Genomic DNA, 20,653 nt, shown 5'->3' with positions numbered 1-20,653 from the left:
GGAACGTGTCCAGAGGAGGGCAACCAAAATGGTCAAAGGCCTGGAAACGATGCCTTATGTGGAACGGCTAAGGGAGCTGGGCATGTTTAGCCTGGAGAAGAGGAGGTTAAGGGGTGATATGATAGCCATGTTCAAATATATAAAAGGATGTCACATAGAGGAGGGAGAAAGGTTGTTTTCTGCTGCTCCAGAGAAGCGGACACGGAGCAATGGATCCAAACTACAAGAAGGAAGATTCCACCTAAACATTAGGAAGAACTTACTGACAGTAAGAGCTGTTCGACAGTGGAATTTGCTGCCAAGGAGTGTGGTGGAGTCTCCTACTTTGGAGGTCTTTAAGCAGAGGCTTGACAACCATATGTCAGGTTTGATGAGGCCCTAAGCTACTGAAGGTAATGGGGCCCTTTATATGTCCAGCTGCCCTTTGTCAACAACAAATTGTCGCTGTTTTTTTGTGTTGAATATATGCTATATGGTAATTTATGGACCCAGTAGGTATCTAAAGCCATTTGCACATAACAAATAGGAGCCTACACTACACAACTGTTGCTGTATGTAGGTTTTGTTTTATTTGTTTTTTATCTTATATTTTGGAAATGTACATCCAGTTGTTTTTTTCCTTTAAATTTTGTGGGGGCCCTAAGCTATAGCTTCTTTAGCTAGATCCGGCACGCAGATCCGGCACAATTGGGAAGATTCCTAAATTCTACTACGGGCAACAGTCTAGGTGATGCTTCTACTCTAGGACGATGAGGTGTTCCCCGCTGCAAATATCTATACAGTGGCACCTTGGTTCTCAAACAACTTGGAACCCAAACACTGCAAATAAGCATTCCGGTTTGTGAACTTTTTTTGGAAGCTGAACATGCTTTGTTTTGAGTGCCACACTTCCGTTTTGAGTGTTACACTGAGGATTTGTCTGTTTTTGCTATTTTGCAATTTTCTGGCTTTTGTGTGTGTGACTGTGTGGAACCCAGTTCAGCTACTGATTGATTGTGTGACTTCAGTACATTGTTTATCGCTTTCATTTTATGGATCAATGTTCTCATTAGATAGTAAAATTCATGTTAAATTGATGCTTTAGGGGTTGTTTTTAAAAGGCTGGAGTGGATTAATCCATTTTGCATTACTTTCTATGGGAAAGCTCACCTTGGACTTGGAATGCTTTGGTTTTGGAACGGACTTCCGGAATGGATTAATTTTGAGAACCAAGGTACCACTGTAGAAGCAAATTGGGTCATAACTCGAAGATGAGCTGCAAAACCTATCCTGGTCACCAGATGGAGCCAAGTAGCTCTTAATGTAGGCGATTCGGATGCCCTTGCCTACTCTTGGCAACTAAAGTTCTTAACTGTAACTACTGTTTTTCAAAGGGTATTCAAGCAGCATCTGTTACAATATTCAACTGGAAGAATTAAGTAGAATCTTTTCACTCCTAAAGCTAGTTTGTGCTGCTTTAGGTTGGTTGGTTCAGCTCAGATTTGTTTTATCTGTTTGGAGGTAGCCAAAAGAACCTGAAGCTTAGTGGAATCAAGAGGGAAGAATTAAGTCTGGCAGGCTTCGTACAGGAGCAGGTAAGAAGGCCTAATCTGGATCCTATCAGAGTAGACTTGGAATTCCATGATGCCTGTTAACACTGAATGCTGACTCTCCTTGAGTAGTTGCTGGGACCAAAAGAAGTTCCCAGGCCCTGCTCCTTAGAGCTCTGCAGGTAAAATGAGCGGAAGTGTGCCACTTGGACTAAGCCTTTCCAGTTAAAAGCTATAAAAAATATATCCTGTGAGAAGGCTAAGCTACATACACAAATGATGTTTGGCTATGTGTTTTCCTCATGGATGTGTGTGTTATGTGCTTCAGAAGACGAGTACAGTCAGTCATACCTTGGTTCTCAAATGGAATGCTTCCAGAAGTCTGTTCGATTTCTGAAAACGTTCGAAAACCAAGGCGCGGCTTCCAATTGGCTGCAGGAGCTTCCTGCACTCAATTGGAAGCCGCAGAAGCCGCGTCGGACATTAGACTTCCAAAACAAGTTCACAAAACTTCACTCACTTCTGGGTTTGTGGCGTTCAGGAGCCAAAACATTCGAGTCATCTCGGCTTAAGGAGACCAACAGAAGAGATCGTAAAGGAAAAAGAGAAATTATATGAATAAGATATGATGTGGAAACACCAAGATAAGACTGGATAGAATTATGAACTTTGTTTGGACTGATTGGGACTGATTTGGACATTAACACAGTAATAAGAAGATGATCTGAATCCCCCTTTGGATCTTGAAGTATGGGTTCCCCCAACAAAATTTAAAAATTTGGCTTTGTAATTTGGAATTTATATGATGTGATTTAATTTGATGTGATTGGCCAGTTAATAAAAATTATTAAAAAAAACAAAACATTCGAGTCATGAGGCGTTCAAGAACCAAGGTATGACTGTACAGGGGTTGGGTCTTTTGTTCCTTCCTAAAAAATGCTGTTCTCCATCTCAGGAGTTTAAGATTTCTCCTATGGAAGAAAATATATAGTTCCCATATCTTTTTCCTTTGGGAGATGGGATGGAAAATAGTAGTTGTGGGTAGGCGGGCTTTTTTCATCAAAACAAGACTGCTAGAAGGAAAGGGGAGAGGATCTTTTTCCTTATCACCTACTTTTCCAAGGCTGAGTGTTGCCTTGAGAGGGGAGTCACTAGCTAGATGTGACTCAAGGATTTGTTCCTAAACAAATAAAAACTTATCTCTTGAGTGTGTGTAGGGGTCTGTACCATGACACAACAGCAGCCTCTTGCCAGACATTCAAAAACAAACCCTCGCACTATTTATACCATTGCTAGATATGTTTTGAAAATGGCCTTATTTGTGGATTTGAAGAGCTCCTGCTGCAACTCTTGAAGGTTGATTAAGCTGCCACTTCGCCTGCTCAGCCTAGAAGAAAATCTGATAACTGGGCAGACTCTTGTTTTTATGGATGCATTGTAACAAAGGATGCCAATCTGAACTTTTTCTATGGTTTATTTCTGTTGATCACGGTCTCACTGCAGTTGGCATAACTTCATATGAAAAGATGCCCCCATTCTGACCCTATTACTATTCCTTAGCTTAAATGTGACCTAGAAAATGTAAGTAAATATCCTGACCTAATGCTTAATGTAATGGTAGGCACACACAATCCTGTGTTACCAGAAAACGTTAATTGCCATTTCCTGTAAGAAATAATTGGGTTCAGCATAGGCAGTGCCATCTTTCTCCAAAGGTAAAGTAATGATTCAGGAAACATACAATCAACAATCATGTCTCACTAGGGTCATGTCCTTCCAACTTCAAACTTGGTAAACAGACAATAACTTGTAGGAATAAACAATAGTACAATGAATAAATGAGGTATAACGGTCAGGAAGATCCTGCCTTTCCCCAGAGAGTTATGTTGGTCCAAAATTATACTTAAAATCCATATTTAAGTTGGTTGGGATTCTGGGAAGTTCACAACATCAGGGACCTACTTTTCACACCACAATCTCAAGGATAAACTCTGCAGCTTTGTTGGACCACAGATCAAGAAACAGGTGAGAGACACTGTAGCTGTGCTGCTATAGAATATCAACAGAGGGAGCTTAGCACACAAGGCACAGATCTTTGGTTCTGATTGCTTCAAGACAAATACATGTGTGGCCCCCCCTTTTTTTAGAGTGGATACTCCAGCAAATCATATCCACTCTAGGCTTTTAGATAGATAAGGATCCTTTGGGGAGGATCATTTCACCTTTATGATCAAGGTATGTACTACATGATTTGCTGCCCATTATTATTATTATTATTTTATTTATTAGTGCTTTTTACTGGGGGGGGGTACGCAGGGGTACGCATACACCTAAACATTTTGTGAATCTACATTTGGTCTCACTGAGGTGCAGTATTTCAATATGAGTAGGAAAATGAGAGTACCCCTAACCTTTTCTTTTAGGAAAAAAAGCACTGGTTATTTATTTACTTACTTATTTTATTTCTATATGTAAACAGGCTGCCTTAAGCAGCGTCCATATGCTCTCTCAATCTTATTTCATGTAAGAAACCAACCTTTATTCCTCTGTTTTGTGGACTTCATTATTGGGCGTAAGGTTAAAGGTTGAAGCATATAGTCATAAACGGACACATACGAACTCCACCCAAAGGTCCCAAACATCTTCAAAAGTGCGGAGAGATACACATGGGTTCACCTGTACACCTTGTATCTGCAAGTGTCTCCACTGTTGGGGGAAAATTGACTGCTGTGTAATGAATGACTTTCAGAGCTGCACATTGCAAGAGTTCTCTATAAGAGTTGAGAGCACACAAATCTAGAGCTCGCTCACAGCTGTACTGATGCCTTTAAAACAAATTTGCCCTGGAATGTAGCTAAAACTGTTAAACACTCCAAATCTCTCTTCTTTCTCCTTCAACCCCCTGTATCTTTTGAGCTTCAGATTATCATATTGTTTCGCAATACATTGGCTGACTAGCTTTGTTTTGCACAGAACCCCTTCCACTGGACATCCTGTTTTTCATTACAAGCTCTGCATCGAAAAAGGCCAAACTATTTTGCAGTATTGAAGTGAGTCAACATGATGAGCTCTTCTTTCAGTCTCAGTCCTTGTAGCTGAGCAAGTTTTTCTGTCATGCCTCTATTCTACACTGATATACCACTGATATAACATGAGCCCGTAACCTTATATTTATCTCACTTGTGTGTGCTATGAAAGGGCACATTCAAATATTTGTACAGTGGTACCTCGGTTTTCGAATTAAAACATTTTGGTTTTCGAACGCCGAAAACCTGGAAGTAAATGCTTCCATTTTCAAACGCACCTTGGAAGTCGAACGGCTTCCTCTGGGTTTTTTTCAATTTCCTCTATTGAATTTGCAGGCCGTCCTTTGAGCCTCGGTTTTCGAACGTTTGGGAAGTGAAAGGGTCTTCTGGAATGGATTACGTTTGACAACCGAGGCACCACTGTATTTTCTACAGCATCTGAAAGAAAGGACGGGGAACAATGATTTGGGATTATGGGAGTTGTAGTCCAACATCATTTGGTCCCATATCTCCCACCTAAAAGACTGCAAATGTCATCTCAGCCCCAAATGTATTTTGGTGGCACTCTTTTCAAGCACCACTTTCTTTTCTCTCTGCCCCAGCATTAAAATAGAACTTTATAATACCGGCCAACCTTACAAGACTGTTGTAAAAATGAATGAGGTGACCATAAATCATGCTGAACACTTTGAATGTGCTAAGGTATGCTGAATCAAGATGAGGCAGCTGTTATAAAGTGTTGTCTTACACCTCTCATTATGCAGTCAGACCACTGGACTATCTAGGCTTGTATTTTCTACTCGGGGGCACAGTGCCTCTCTCTCCACAAAGCCTTTCCCAGTACACCTACCTGAGATCCTTTTAACTAGAGATGCCAAAGACTGAAACATGGTCTCACCCTGAACTGTGAGCCTTCCACTTGGTTTGGAGTATTTCCTTGGTGGGGTTGCGAACTGCCCTAATCACACTCTTAAAACGCTAGATTGCTATGTTTTCAAGACAAAGCTTGGACTTTGACAGCAGACTCTGATAAAGTTGGATGTTTTTTCCTTGTGATTCACATGCTGCAATCTTTTTAAAGCAGTAACGACTTTATCAAATATAATGAGAGAGTGCAAAAGTTCGCTGTTCTTTTTTTATGGCTAGGAGCTTCCTTACTTTTATGTGGAGTAACTATAACACTATCAGATCTCAGGCATGTAAAATTGGAGACCTTTAGCCCATTCCCTGACTTTATACAAGGCTGTATCCCCTAAGGTGTGCTGCAAAGGACTATATCTGCTGTATTTCACTCTACTAACTGCTGTTTCAGTTGATCCTGAAAACTAGCTGCTGCTCTCAGAAAAGAGACTTGACTCCTAATTTGTGACATAGTCCAAAGGGAGCATGAAACAAGAAAATAGCTGACCAGCGCTACAAGTACATGAAATCCTAATAAAGTGGCTTGGATTTCTTTCCATTTTGTTTTCTCTTCCACATAACCTGATTTAGTCAATGAAACAGTCACCAAGTACGAAACAATATTGGCCTTCGAATGCAGAAATATGGAATGATCAGGGAAAGCATGTGGATGACAGCTTGCAAGAAATAACATTTCACAGTGCTGGTGCAAATACTGCGTGGGCAATTATCAAACACAAGAATATAGCTTTTTAAATGTTAAGAGCTATAGATTTCAGAAACTGAGGATATACACTTTACATGGAAATGACAGCACAGACAAATCAATAAGCCCACCACCCTGCTCCAACAATCAATTCACTGCAATGGTGAGCAGCAAGAGAGTAAGAAGGATCCTCCGTCCACCCTGCCTCCCTTATTTTGCTCAGCAATGCCTTGATAGCTGCAGGCGGTGAACATAAGAAGGACTTGAGGGTACAAATATGTTAGAGCATCAGCCTTCAATCATCCTAGCATACCAATGCCAGTTTAACTGCAGGCATGTGCAGTCTACCCCGGGCAAGACGCTGGCATTGGATCCAGTTTTCACAGGCTGCTCAGACCTGCCCAACTGGCATTTATCTTCTTGTGTTTTTCTTATGTTAAATGTTGTGCAATCATGGCTGGGAGATCCCTACTGTGAGTAAGAACTCCGAGAGAGAGAGAGAGAGAGAGAGAGAGAGAGAGAGAGAGAGAGTGTGCTGTGTTCATCTGTTGGGGGAGGAGTGTCTAGTGACACCTCTAAAACAAACAAAATGGAGGCAATATGCTTCTCTCAGTGGCAATACCACTTCTGACAACCTGTTGCAGGACCATGGAATGTTATTGGGCTCATGTCCTACTTGCAGACTTCCCATGGGCATCTGGTTAACCACTGTGAGAACAGGATGCCTCTGGCCTGATCCACCAGGGCTCTTCTTATGTCCTTAGGATTATTTCAGAAGCCTTTTTGTGACATGTTATCCCCAGTTGACTGGTGGACTTTCAAAAGGTGACCTTAGATGATAATGAAATGCAAAAATGCAACCTGTTGCTGTTGTCGGCCTGTCTGTCTGTCTCAGGAGACAGTGGAGAAGCATGCCTTTGCGGGTGAAGTCAAACTGTTGGAAGGTTGCAGTGTGGGCTGTAGAGACTAATACCTGTATGGAAGAGACATGTTTTGTTGCAGCTGAGGCAGATGAAGATGTCTGGTTTTGCTTCTGCAGAATCACCATGGTGCTTCTTTTCTCTGCACTTCTCCCCGTGGTCATGCCTCCTCTGGTCACAACTTGATCACAACGCCTAGAGGCAGTTCAAGCTATCTGAAAGACCACATTCCCTCATACAAACCTGCTTGGGTTTTGAGACCTTTGGGGGAGGCCCTTCTCCCAATCTCCACCTGAGAGAATGTGGGGAAGGGCCTTCTTGGTGGTAGCAACTCCAGAACTCCCTCCCTGAGGAAGCTAGCCTGGCTCTCTTTGTTGTCCTTCCATTGGCAGGTGAAGACCTTGTTCCAACAGACTTTTGCCAAGTGACTGCTTTTAATGAAAGGGCTGGTGCCCTGCTGCTTTTTATCACAATTGTTGGTATTTTTAAAACACGTGTTACAAAAACGCTTGTTTTTTATTGTTTTTTCTAAGTTTTTAGTGATTCCTCCCCCCCCCCCTTGTAAGCCACCTTGAATCCCGTCAGGGGCAAAGGTGGGGTACAAATAAGTTGTTGTTACTGACAAATTGACAAACTGTATTCCAAGTCTTGTTTTGTTTGCGGTTATTACCCTGCTGTGGAAAAAACCAATAAAATGCCTATTTCACAGAGGAAGGAAGCACAACTTAGGTGGCCCTGAAAGAGGCGGCTTGGAGCACTCCGGGTCACCTGCGCATGTAAGCGCGCAGAATACCGCGGATCCTCCCGGAAAAGGCGATCCGTGGAGATCTGCGTGGATCCCTACCACCCGCGGCGACCCAGGAGGGGACCCTGCACTTCTGCCGCGGCCCAGGCGGCGGCGGTTGTGCCCCCGGCGGCCCTTCCCTGGCGCCGGGCTTGCCCGGAGCGCCCTCCGCCTCTCTCGGCCCTCCTCCCCCTGCTCCTCCTCCAGCCGCTCGCCGGCTCCAGCCGCTTTCGGCGGCCTCCTCCTCCTCCTCCTCCTTCCCTCCTCGGCTCGGCTGCTGACTCAGCCAAAGGGCAGTTCGCCCGCCTGCCTGCCCGCCTGCCTGCCTCCCGCCGCTCTCGGCAGGACGCGCCCCACTCCGCCGCCATGGGCCCCTGGCCGGGAGCGGGCGCGTGAAGCGGGCGCCCGGGAGACATTTCTCGCGCTCTCCGCCGCCGCGCAGCCGCCGACCTCAAAGTTGCTCCCCGGACTTCGCCGCCTCGCTCCGCGGGAAGGGGCGCAAGGCAGCATGACAGCCATCGCAGTGCAGGTAAAATCGGGAGCCCAGGAGAAGCCATTCTTCCTCTCTGGCGGGTGGGACAAATATATATCTCTCTCTTTTTGTTCGGGCTGGAGCTGTGTGTTTTGTTGGCATCGCTGTGTGCCGCCGCCGCCGCCCTTTGTTCTGGCGTTGCAGCGCCTCTGCCCGCGTTTCCCCCTCGCCCTACAGGCAGAGCCGCTCATCGCAGCCCGCGCTTCAAACTAGCCGACTTTCTTTTGCCACCTGTTGCTCGATGCAAATTCCCCGCTTATTATCATCGCTTTGTCTTGAAGCAAGGCGAAAAAAGTTCTCTTATGTGCTATTGTGTCGATCTCCCGTGGCTGTGGCCAACTCTCTGTCTCTCCCTGTCGTTTCCTTTAGGAGAGCTTCCCGGATAGAAGATCTTCTGTCCTCTTGCAATCTCAAAATCTCTCTCTCCATCGCTCCCTCTTCGTGTAGGTGTGTGTGTTTCAGATCCTCCAACATTTCTCCGATGAAAATAGGGACACCCTATTCCATCATAATAATAATTTCACTATTTATACACCGTCCATCTGACTGGGTTGCCCCAACCACTCTTGGAGGCTTCCTACATACATACATACATATAACAGTAAACTTTTTTTAAAAAAAAAACTTCCCTATACAGGGCAGCCTTCAGACATCTTCTAAAAATGGTACCTTATCTCCTTGGCTGGGAGGGGGTCACATAACTCCATACCCTCCAACATTTCTCCCATGAGGACATTCCAGGGACATTCCAGGATCAAATCAGAAACCGGGACAGTTTTTGTAAATCTGGGACTGTCTCTGGAAAATAGGGACACTTGGAGGGTCTGGCGTTTACGTCTGAGTTTGAATGTCAGGACTACTTTTCTAGATTTACATTCATCATCCAATGAGGGAATTCGGATGAGAGACAGTGTTAGAGCGTGGGGGTTAGAGTTTGAATCCTCCCCGCCCAACAAAAGCTCACTGGGTGTCCTTGGGCCAGTCGCTGCCTCACAGCCGAACATCCCTCACAGGGTTCTTGTCCCATTGAATATGCAAACTCTAGCTGCATTCTTCGGGCGTGGGGACTTTTTAAAAACTTCTTTACTTTCTGACATTTCTGGCCTGCCTTTCTTCTGCCATGAAGCCCCTTTTAACATCAAGTGTACAAAACGATTCTGCTCCAGAAGCAGAGCTGTGGTCCGTTGGGGTTTCACTGTGTAAGCTTTTGTCAACTTAAGGACTCAAATAACATTCTGAACTTGCTCCATTTCCTCCCTTCTCTCCTGGAATGCAATGAGTTGTTTACAAAGATCAGTGGCTCTGTCCCTCCCCGGGACATTATTACTGATGTTTCAGCAAAACTGACTCTCGCTCAGTGGATCTTGTGAGGATATTTTGTGCACTAGCCATATTTTAATATATAGAGATAGATAGATAGATATAATGAACCACAGGGGCTGCAATTAAGAAAAGAAGAGATATAGAATGTTACAAGGAAGATATGCTCACAGTGAATGTTTTTAGCTTGTGAACTAAGCTCCTGAGAAATGGGAGCAGGATGGCATCATAGGGAGTTGCTTTATACTGAGTCTGACCATTAGTCCATCTAACTGAGTCTGGTCTGCACTGGCAGCTGCTCGCCAGGATTTCAGACAGAGGTTTCTCCTTGCCCTGGAGATGCTGGGATTAGAACCCATGACCTTCTGTATGGAAAGTGGATGCTCCAACCACTGAGCTACAGCCTTTTCCTCAAATTCCCATTTCAGCAGTTTCCAGCAAAATCATATCAATCTATGCATGTGTGCGCGCACACACATACCCTTAAGATTCTTAAATAATAAAGCATTTAAAAACACTTAACCTTTAAGCAACTCATATCCGGCATTTATTATTCCTCTGCTGGATGTCTCATCATCAACGCAAGCTCTGTTTGACTGAATTTCCCATCTCCCCCCCCCCAAGTTGTCCTCTCCTGCTTCACACTCCTTATCCTTTGAAAACATCACTGTTCATCGCGCTGATCAGAGAGGAGGTCCTGGTTTTCTCTTTGACACCTCTCTGCCTGGGATAGCTCAGTCGGTAGAGCATGAGACCCTAAATCGCAGGGTTGTGGGTTCGAGCCCCATGTTGGGCAAAAGATTCCTGCGTTGCAGGAACTTGGACTAGATTACCCTTGAGGTCCCTTCCAGCTGTACAGTTCAGTGATATTCCTTTGCTCCCTATGTTGTGCCCATCTCCAAAGCAGCCTGGATAGCTCAGTTGGTTAGAGCATGGTGCTGAAAGTGCCAAGGTTGCAGGTTCAATCTCTGTATGGGACAGCTGTATATTCCAGTATTGCAGGGTGTTGGAATAGATGATCCTCAGGGTCCCTTCCAACTCTACAGTTCTATGAAATCACATCACTACTCCCTTTGCAACATTATAAAATGATGGCCCTGGAAAACCCATGAGACAGCTCCTCAGGCAATAAAGGTTATCTTGATGGAGACATCAAAATAGTCAGGGTCCTTTCCTCCAACACGCAGGAAATCAGAACTCGGTGGAGCTGCAATACTCATTACTAGAAAAGTGTGTATAGGGAGAAGTGGAACATTTTAATCTCTCACTTTTAAAACACTGGAGGCGGCGTCAATGACAGCCAACACGTCTGCACAGAACAAGCCATGGCAAGACAGATCGAAATGTTAAGCTGGGGAAGTTTCAATGTAGCCTTGGGCGGGCACCTGGGCAGGCAAGCTTGCAGTGGCAGCCAGGGAGGCAAGTTCGTAAAGTGGGGCAAGCCACATGTGCAATAGACTTGTTCCTACACACACAATTTAAAAAAACACTCTGATGGTGGGAGGATTTCCTGGTCCAGCCAAGAACAGGTCTGTGCTGCTTTGTTGTTGTTTAGTTGTTTAGTCATGTCCGACTCTTCGTGACCCCATGGACCAGAGCATGCCAGGCACTCCTGTCTTCCACTGCCTCCCGCAGTTTGGTCAAACTCATGTTGGTAGATTCAAGAACACTGTCCAACCATCTTGTCCTCTGTTGTCTCCTTCTCCTAGTGCCCTCAATCTTTCCCAACATCAGGGTCTTTCCCAACGAGTCTTCTCTTCTCATGAGGTGGCCAAAGTATTGGAGCCTCAGCTTCACGATCTGTCCTTCCAGTGAGCACTCAGGGCTGATTTCCTTCAGAATGGATACATTTGATCTTCTTGCAGTCCATGGGACTCTCAAGAATCTCCTCCAGCACCATAATTCAAAAGCATCAATTCTTCAGCAATCAGCCTTCTTTATGGTCCAGCTAGTGGGGAAAAAAAACTCTGTTTGCTAGTATATGGTGCCTTGTTGCTTCTCTGAATAGTAGTCAGCCAGGGCATTGCCTACGAGACCGAAGAAAGATGTGACTAAGTGTAGCCTGCTTCACTTTTCTTTTTCTTATGAATGAAATATGGCAGATAATTTACTTTTTTTCAGACTTTTTACTTACACAGCATAAATGTAGCACCTCTCTCCCTCCCTCCCCCCTCCCCTCTCTCACACAAGATCTTATATTCAAAATATTGGTTTGGTAAGACTTCCCACTGCTTCTGTGGCATTTTAAATGTTTTATCACTGCCTTCCCTTTCTCACAGCACTCTCAAATCATTTGTATATTAAGGCTGCTTACACACCATCGATGTAAGGCACATTGCTTCCCCCAAAGAATCTTGGGAACCCCTCGCAGATCTAAAGTTCCCTGCACCATTAACAAACTACAATTCCCAAGATTCTTTGAAAGTAGCAGTGTGCTTTAAATGTATAGTGTGTACCCAACCAAGCTTGTCTGCACAGTGTATTTAACTTGCTGTTATTGAGCATTCTTTCTAACTGGTCACAACATCAATAGCAATATAATTGCTGGCTGCGATCTAAAAGCAATCTGTGTTGCTTTAATAGGAGGGGTATTTAACTTCTTTCTTTCTGGACCTTCTCTTTAAGGCCCAGTGGTTACTCACTCGTAGAAGACGGACAAGATCGTTTTTTGAGATGTTCATCAGGAGCCTGATTATTCTCTGCGTTGCGATAGCCATTGTCCTGTCCTCCATTGCTGTGTGCGATGGGCACTGGCTTTTTGCCAAGGGAAAGCTCTTTGGACTGTGGCACTTCTGCACAGTCGGGAACAATAGTGCGCTGAAATGTGCCACTGATCTCACGTTGGCCAACGTTCAAGGGATCAACGCGGGAATGACTTTTGCAAGAAGTCTGGTGTCTTTTGCTGTTGTCGTCGCAATCTTTGGCCTGGAACTTCTCATGGTCTCCCAAGTCTGTGAAGACGTCAACTCCAGGAAGAAGTGGTCGATGGGATCGATCCTCGTTCTTCTCTCGTTCCTGCTCTCATTCACTGGAGTTTTGAGCTTCTTATTCCTTCTGAGGGACCACATCACTCTCACGGGTTTCACACTAACCTATTGGTGTGAATTCATTTCTGCCTTCCTTTTCTTCCTGAATGGAATCAGTGGACTTCATCTTAACAACATCACATTTCCGTGGAATAGAATGAGGAAAAATTAAAAGAATGATGGATATTAGCTTCACCAGATACACAGAAAAGTAAACTGAGGCCTTTCAAAAGGAGACCAAGTTTTCTTAGTTTACATTAAGAGAAAACATATGAAATGGATGTCTCCAAGATCACTTGATAATGGATGCTGGATACTGGAAGTTGGCTATTATGACCTGCTTAGATTTTGAATGATGTAACTCTCCACAGAAATGGAAGTGCAAAAGACTGGTTTCCTTTGTTTAAAGCTCATTCATTTAAAGGTGGCCCAGTAAAAGCAAAGCAAACTTGATTTGCTGGTTTTAATGCTATTTAAGGCGCATCCTTACTGTAATCTATCTGGAGTTCTAAGATTTATTAATCAAAAGCCCCAATCAGGTCACAGTAAACTGTGACTTAATCTCATTAAAACCAATAGGTCAGATTGTCAGGACTAAGAAACCTCACTGGAGGTCATACTCAGTATCCAAGTGAGAAAAGGTTATACCGTATTTTTCACTCTATAAGATGCACCAGACCACAAGACGCACCTAGTTTTTCAAAGAGGAAAACAAGAAAAAAAATATTCTGAATCTCAGAAGCCAGAACAGCAAGAGGGATCGCTGCACAATGAAAGCAGCAATCCCTCTTGCTCTGCTTGCTTCAGCGATAGCTGCACAGCCTACATTCGCTCCATAAGACGCACACACATTTCCCCTTACTTTTTAGGAGGGAAAAGTGAGTCTTATAGAGCAAAAAATACGGTAAATGTGCTTTGTCCTTTTCAGAAAACTTCATGGTTTCATTTTTGCACATCAGCTGGGATCAAGATTAGGATCATTTGTACTATGCAAAATGTTGGGAATGCTAACTAGGGCCTCATCTCCAAATTCAAATAATTTGTATTTTAGCTTAACCTATTCAAAAAACATTATATGGGTTTTGCTCCTTGTTGTTTCTGCCATGAGAGTATATCTGATTTATATACAATGCGAACATTTCAACAAACCAGCTGTGCACTGTGGAGATTATTGCTCTCATCTGAACTGTACCTCCCATGAAGCTTTTTATGGTGACAATTTGGTTTCACGAGATACAGGGCTTGTCTTACATCTCACCACATTCTGGTGTCTCTCTTAACCACTTTCCAGGTGGGAAAGGAAGAGATCTCAGGCCAGAGTGCAAGAGGTGGCTGGGCTGCCCTGGAATGGATTTCAGTGGCTTTCCAGATGTGGTTGGACTCCAGTTCCCATCAGCTACTGCTGCCAGCATGGCCTGTGGTCAAGAATGATGGGAGTTGTAGTCCAACAATACGTGGAGGGCCACAGGTTCCAAGGACTGCCCAGCCGCATCTCCTACCTGGAAAGCAGGATGGCTTTGAAGGGGAACCACAGGAAGGCGCATTGATGGAGACGGACATAGACAACCAGACTTTGGTCATCATGACAAAGCTGCTTGACTGATTTGAACCACAACAAGGAGCCTAATGATAGTAGGTATACAACACCGGCCAAATGATAAAATAACACCTGCAGTATTCATTTGGTTCAGTATAAGAGGTTTTAAAAGAAACTTCCTTAAGATGTCCACCTTTAATTTTGTAACATTCAGGCACCCCTGTTGCTGGAGAGCAACACAGAGAATCAAAATGCTTAATATATGGGTTGCAGTCATCTCTCACATGGCTGGAATTTATGCTAGATAATTTAATATTATGTCTGATTGTTATGTCTTTCATTCGTGAATAGCAAGCATGGACCCCAGTCATTTCTATCTTAGAGTAAGCATCTTTACGAATAAGTGTTATTCTCCCTCTCCCTTTTTCTTCACATGATTCCACAATCTCATTATGTGGCCAGATGGGTTAGAATGATTTCAATTATAGAAGATCCACAACCCTCATTGTGTTGGAGCCGAAGAGGTGAATTGGGCAGCTTAGCAGCAACAAAGGCACTTTGCTGCAGAGAGGCAGAGCTATCTGCCCAATATATTGTTAAAGAGGTCTTTGGTACTCAGAGTTAATGGGGGGAAAAGAAGGCAAACTCTTCCCTATGGGCTAGAGATGATCTTTCAAAACGCCATCACTCTATGCAGTCCTCAGAGAACAGGATGTAGATCAGGGAATGCTGTGCTAGCATTGCCAATTTCACTTCCCCCTTCTCAAAATCACAGGAAGCAAAGTTCCTGCTCTCTCTTTCTCTGAAGGCAGTCATCCAAGTTGGGAGTGTTGTTCAAATTTTCTTCTTGTTTTTTAAAAAAATTAGGCTTTGATAAAAATGCTTGGATTTTTTTTTGTTTGGGTTTCAGGAGTGATCTAGTGTATATCTGCTGGCAGGATTGTTTTGAAAATACATCCAGGGACACACGTAACTACCTATGTCGTTCTGTATGAATTGACAATTGTTTCTTGGTGAAACAACAGCCGTAATACCCTAAAGAACCACCATTTACCCAGTGCAACCATTTCGTGACTAGTGGAGAGAGAAGTATCCTCACGATGGCTTAAAAGGGGTTGGTCAAGGTGGCTTTTATGTGAAGCTGTTCAACACACCCGACCCCCAAATAGTTGTCAAAATGGTGAGTGGTTGGCACACATTTGTTCATGATTATGTTGTAGAAGTGTTGACCAATTGTCCACAAATGGTTCAGGCGTTCTAGGTGAGTTGTCAAATGGTAGAAAGGGCTGATGAACGCAAACCCTTATCAGAAACATGTGACGTGTGGACAGGCCCTCAGAGAGACTGTGCTGTTCTCCATTTAAGCACAGTCCTTTTAAAATAATGGACATCTGGCAACTGGGAAGAGGCAATATTGTGCCATGGGTTTCATTCAAGGGCAATCCCAAACGTTTGTTTAGGAAACATGATGTCTTTTTGGAAGAACGGTCTAGTGAATGAAGGAATTGTGGCAAGGCTTTGTTCCCCATGGGCCTCCCCAGATAATCATCTTGCAGCACAACAACTGTGCAATTGTGACTAATCTGCTGTGTAAGAGCCACAGAAGTGATAGCTTCCCTTAAATAAGTACACATGCTTGGGGGACTTTTGCATTCCCTCCCCCTATCACTGACTGCTTCTTAAGAGTTTCAGCTCCATTTTTTAAAAAAAGCTCAACACTCCAACACTCCCTGAAGTACACATCATTCAGACTTTTCTAAAATTGGCACACTATGATAAGGCATCCCACATGCATTAGGTGGGCCTGGGTATCACACCATTTCCACTGAACTGAAGCTTTCAAGACTATCCCATGGAGGTTAAAACGCATTAGAGACCCATTTTGAGCTGACAATCTGAAGGAGCCCTCCACACCATTCTATAGCTGGTTCTTATGGGCGTATGATTCCATTCCTATTAAAGGCCATTTTGTCAGTAAAGACTGGAGAATGTGATAGCAAAGGGGTGTGTTTGTATGTGGTCTTTGTCTCAAATAAGTGTTTTTTATTATGAAACCTGCAGCTTTTCTAAACTGTTTTCTTTAAAAAAAAATGGTAAGAGAATATAGGAAGAAATCTCAGATCTGAATGTCAAATGTTCAATAAACTACTTTGTGAATTGCTAGTTCTAGTCCTGTGTCGCAATTTGGGGGCAGGTAGCAGTTTGAAAGCATGTCAAAGTGCAAGTAGATAAATAGGTACCACTCCGGCGGGAAGATAAACGGCGTTTCCGTGCGCTGCTCTGGTTCGCCAGAAGCGGCTGTGTCATGCTGGCCACATGACCCGGAAGCTGTACGCCGGCTCCCTCAGCCAATAAAGTGAGATGAGTGCCGCAACCCCAGAGTCGGTCATGACTGGACCTAATGGTCAGGGGTCCCTTTACCTTTTAGCCATTAAACAAGAGCATGGAAACGGATGTGGAAGGGGCTGTTGCTCAATGTGAGAGACGTGCTTTGCACACAGACAGACCCGAGTTCAACCCCCAACATCTCCAGGTAGAACCAGCAAATATCCATCTCTGAGACACTGGAGATGGCTGCCAGTCAGTGTAAATAATACTGAATCAGACTGAGTGTTTCCTAGCTTTCCTCCAAAATCAAAAATGAAAATGGAAGACTATTGGAACACAGACTATGGCACAGTCTCACAGCTACACATTTCTCTAGAGCAGAGTGACCCAGTGCGTGGAAAGCTTAGCAGAAGAGACCAAATTATATTTGAAAATATTGAACTTGAATCAAAGATACACATGCAACTGGTAATGTGCATAGTCACATGGTGGGAAAGGATGCACATTCACACCCAGGGCTGAATAATAGCAAGGAATTGCTATCTTCATCTTTCTTTGCTTGGGAGGTTCACGAGGGCATCAGGTTGGCCACTGCCACAGACTAGAAAAGTCTGGCACTCCACAGGCTCTTAATTAGTACTTTGGCTCAAGGCGGCAGCATCAGTAGCTTGCAACAGTTCAGACTTGGAAGGGCGCTACTGTAAATGGGTCATTGATAGGCCACAAATGGGTTGTTGGCAGTACAGGTGGGATGTTTCGTTTTGTTAATTACTGGATTTCCCGTTAAACAGGGATAGCATCCAGCTTACTTGGTTCTTCCCTGAACCCAACGCAGTTTGCATTTCTCTCAGATCCCCAACTCATATGCATGTGTAGTGTGATGCCAAAATGCTCTAGGCATGTTGAAAAGAAAAGCAAGTCCCTTTCAGCCTGGCAGAAATGCACACAGGACTTCAACAGCCAATTTCACAAAGTTTATTATGAGTTAGAAGGAAGCTAAGATGACAACCGGAGGAAGCAGAAGAAAGAGGGCAATTCAGTTTAAGCCTATGTATAATGTTGTTTTCGCCTAATATTTAGCTTTGGATTCATCACAACTATTTGTTCAATAAGAGATAGTCCAGAACGATCACACCAGACAAACTAGATGGTTCAAACTATCATACAGAATAGATGTTGTTATTATCTCTTCAGCAGGAATGGGCTACTTGATCCACACTGCAGCCTTCTGGGAGACCTGTAAGCTATTGGACCACAACTAAGGAGTGCATATTTATTTATGCATCATTAACACAAAAATAAAAAAGGGAGCATGGTAGAAGCTTGGTCCCAGCTGACATATATTATGCTTCAATTTGTTCAAGGTCTCATGTGAGACAAGAAACAGTAGCTCTGAAAAGATGGATGACGACGTTCAGTTAAGAGAAATGCTAATTCAGACTTTTTCGGTAACTTCCCCTGTGGCATTTTACCTTCAGGATTTATTTTAACCCTGGCATGTTGGAAAAGTGTGACAACTTCCCTTATCATTAGTTTGAGGCTTCTACATAGACCGTATTTTTCGTCCCATAGGACGCTCCGTCCCATAGGATGCGCCTAGTTTTTTTTGGGGGGGGGAAATAAAGGGAAAAAAAATTCCTTTATTTCCCCCTCCAAACCAGGTCGGGGAACAGCGGTATGGCGGCGCTCCGCCTCCCCGCTGTCCCCCGAACTTGTGGGGCTGGCGCTGGGGAAAAGCGCGCTTCTCCCCAGCGCCAGCCTCCAAACCTGGTCGAGGAACAGCGGGATGGCGGCGCTGCACCTCCCCGCTGTCCCCCGAGCTTGTGGGGCTGGCCGATGTCTGCCCAGCGCGAGGGGCGCTCTGCTTCAGGGCACGTCGGACAGCAGACTGCAATCTGCAGCGTGGGGAGCCCTGCGGGAACTCCCGCGGGCTCCCCAGGCTTGCTGATAGCTTCCTGAAGCCTGGAGAGCGAGAGGGGTCCGTGCGCACCGACCCCTCTTGCTCTCCAAGCTTCAGTGAAAGCCTGCATTCGCCCCATAGGACACACACAGATTTCCCCTTCATTTTTGGAGGGGGAAAAGTGCGTCCTATAGGGCGAAAAATACGGTATTTCTTATTTGGAGATAATTAGTACTTTGCTTTAATTCTGGATTTTGGTTCAGACAACTGGTCATACAAACTTCCACAGTCAGTACAGAGCTCGCTTTGGCAGATGCATGAAGTGGGCACCGAAAAGTGTGCTTGTATCATACACATGCACCCTGAGTGCAAAGAAATAAATGAGGGGAAAGTATTCAATTTTTACAGCAGGAGGTCAAAAGGCCAAACAATACAAGCTGTACTATGCAGGACGTGCATGAATGCCGAATCCAATCAAGATCCATTTAGCATGGGTGTGACTGGCAGCTGCTAGTGATATATAGGCATAAGAAAATCAATAATGTGGGGGGCGGGGAATGATTACTTTCTCTAGCGAGCAATGAATACCCAGTTTCACAGTGTCAGTCACATGTGCTAATGTATTTCTTCTACCTGGTAGGTTCATGTTTGAATCTCACATGTGAGCAACACCTGCATGTGGTTCCCGTAAGAGGGGGACTCAAACGTGCACATCCTTATTTGCACATGCAAATCAAAAGGCCTCAGATGCATTCTTTCTTTTTTTGCTCGCTCGCTCTACCAGTTTGAAGGCTCTTGCACTTCTGTGGGCCAGGCTGCAACTCCGTGCAATGGAAGAGAAGGCCAGGAATACACAGCCACAAATTATGAGTAAGGAGGAGTGCTGGAATCTTCTTGTTAGCTATTGCCACCCAAGGAGGAAGAATTTGCTGCTTCTCAATGCACACACATTGCTCCCAAGAAACGGGGGGGGGGGAGTCCCTGACACCCATCCCTCCCCAATCAGGCTAGCTGTGGCTCCTGCAGTTGCATCATGTGACACAGGGGCATGATCCAGATGGTACAAATGAGCAGCAGCACAGATTTCCCCAAGGGAAGGGGAGAGAAAGCATTTTGCAGAGGCAGCCGTGAAAGCAAAGCAAATGCAACGACCCAAGCATACATGCCTGACATTTGGAAGTAGTTTTTAATGGTGGGATTGTCTCCACTAGTCAGCCTGGCAGAGTGGCATTGTTCCACTTGTGCTGGACATGATACAGTTGAAGTTCTGTCGGCTCAAGCTCTACTGGCATGCAGTCAAACTAGATGACCCTTTGAGGTCTCTTCCAACTCTATGACTAAGCCATGTTTATATATATAAAAAATACAGACATGCAACCCATTGAAAGTAATAAGGAGGTAAAAAATGCACATTAACCCCGCTCATCTGCTCAAGAACAGTCTTGCAAACACATCTAACTTAGCTCTGGCTTTCGCAAGTCTACCTGGAAAGAGTTCAATAGTAATACATCAGCCACCACAAATTACACTCTGCATGTGTTTGATGTCTTTTCTGGTTTGGTACCAATATCATTAGCTGGGCATTCTCAGCTTATTGAAGAGATCATTGTACGATGGGAGGAAAAGGTAGTCTGTAATAAATGCAAAACGCAAGATGTTTAGGGCTTTCTAGGCATCTTGGATTAGCCCCAGAAGACAACAGGAAATCAAGGTAGATGATGGAGAATAGATATGGCACCCAGCTTCCTTATTCTTGAAACATCAAGGCAGCCCTTCACAGAATGTGTTACAGCAGTCAAGCCTCAAGATTACAAAAGCATGAACAACAGATACATGGGCTGAGAGACATCATCTTCTGAGAAAGTAAAGTAATTTAAAAAATATTCCCAAAGCCATCATGGCAGCTCAATGTCCAAGGTCCAAAGCTGCAAACCTGTGAGATCTAGTTTCAGTGCTGATCACAATCCATCGTTGAATCCTGCAGCCAGTTAAGGGTGTAATTTTTTGCTGTGTGTGTGTGTTTTAAAGCTTGTATTCTACAAAGTGTCTCCAGACAACACAATGTTTCCCCAGGGAAATGCAACTCATGAGTCATGTCTTGTCCAAACTATTCAATGCCGCACAATATTCAGCAGTACAAAACAA

General features: G+C 44.3%; 1 protein-coding gene across 2 annotated transcripts; it reads left to right on the top strand.

Moving 5' to 3' along the window:
* Positions 1 to 8,216: 8,216 nt before the first annotated feature.
* Positions 8,217 to 16,443, top strand: TMEM37 (transmembrane protein 37). 2 transcript variants are annotated; one of them, XR_014213660.1, is made up of 3 exons: positions 8,217 to 8,394; positions 12,343 to 13,374; positions 13,635 to 16,443. XR_014213660.1 is itself a non-coding variant. In XM_082199618.1 (2 exons), exons 1-2 carry the CDS (start codon positions 8,374 to 8,376, stop codon positions 12,913 to 12,915), a joined length of 594 nt encoding a protein of 197 aa, XP_082055744.1. In that variant the 5' UTR covers positions 8,217 to 8,373; the 3' UTR covers positions 12,916 to 16,443. The 2 variants fall into 2 exon arrangements, 1 of the variants encoding a protein (XP_082055744.1); XM_082199618.1 differs by having other exon boundaries at positions 12,343 to 16,443.
* Positions 16,444 to 20,653: the final 4,210 nt, after the last annotated feature.

This window comes from Podarcis vaucheri (assembly GCF_965113315.1).
Source record: "Podarcis vaucheri genome assembly, chromosome: 1".
Taxonomy (NCBI): domain Eukaryota; kingdom Metazoa; phylum Chordata; class Lepidosauria; order Squamata; family Lacertidae; genus Podarcis; species Podarcis vaucheri.
Note: the sequence above shows the minus strand (reverse complement) of the source record. Positions and strands in the feature narration are given on the sequence as shown.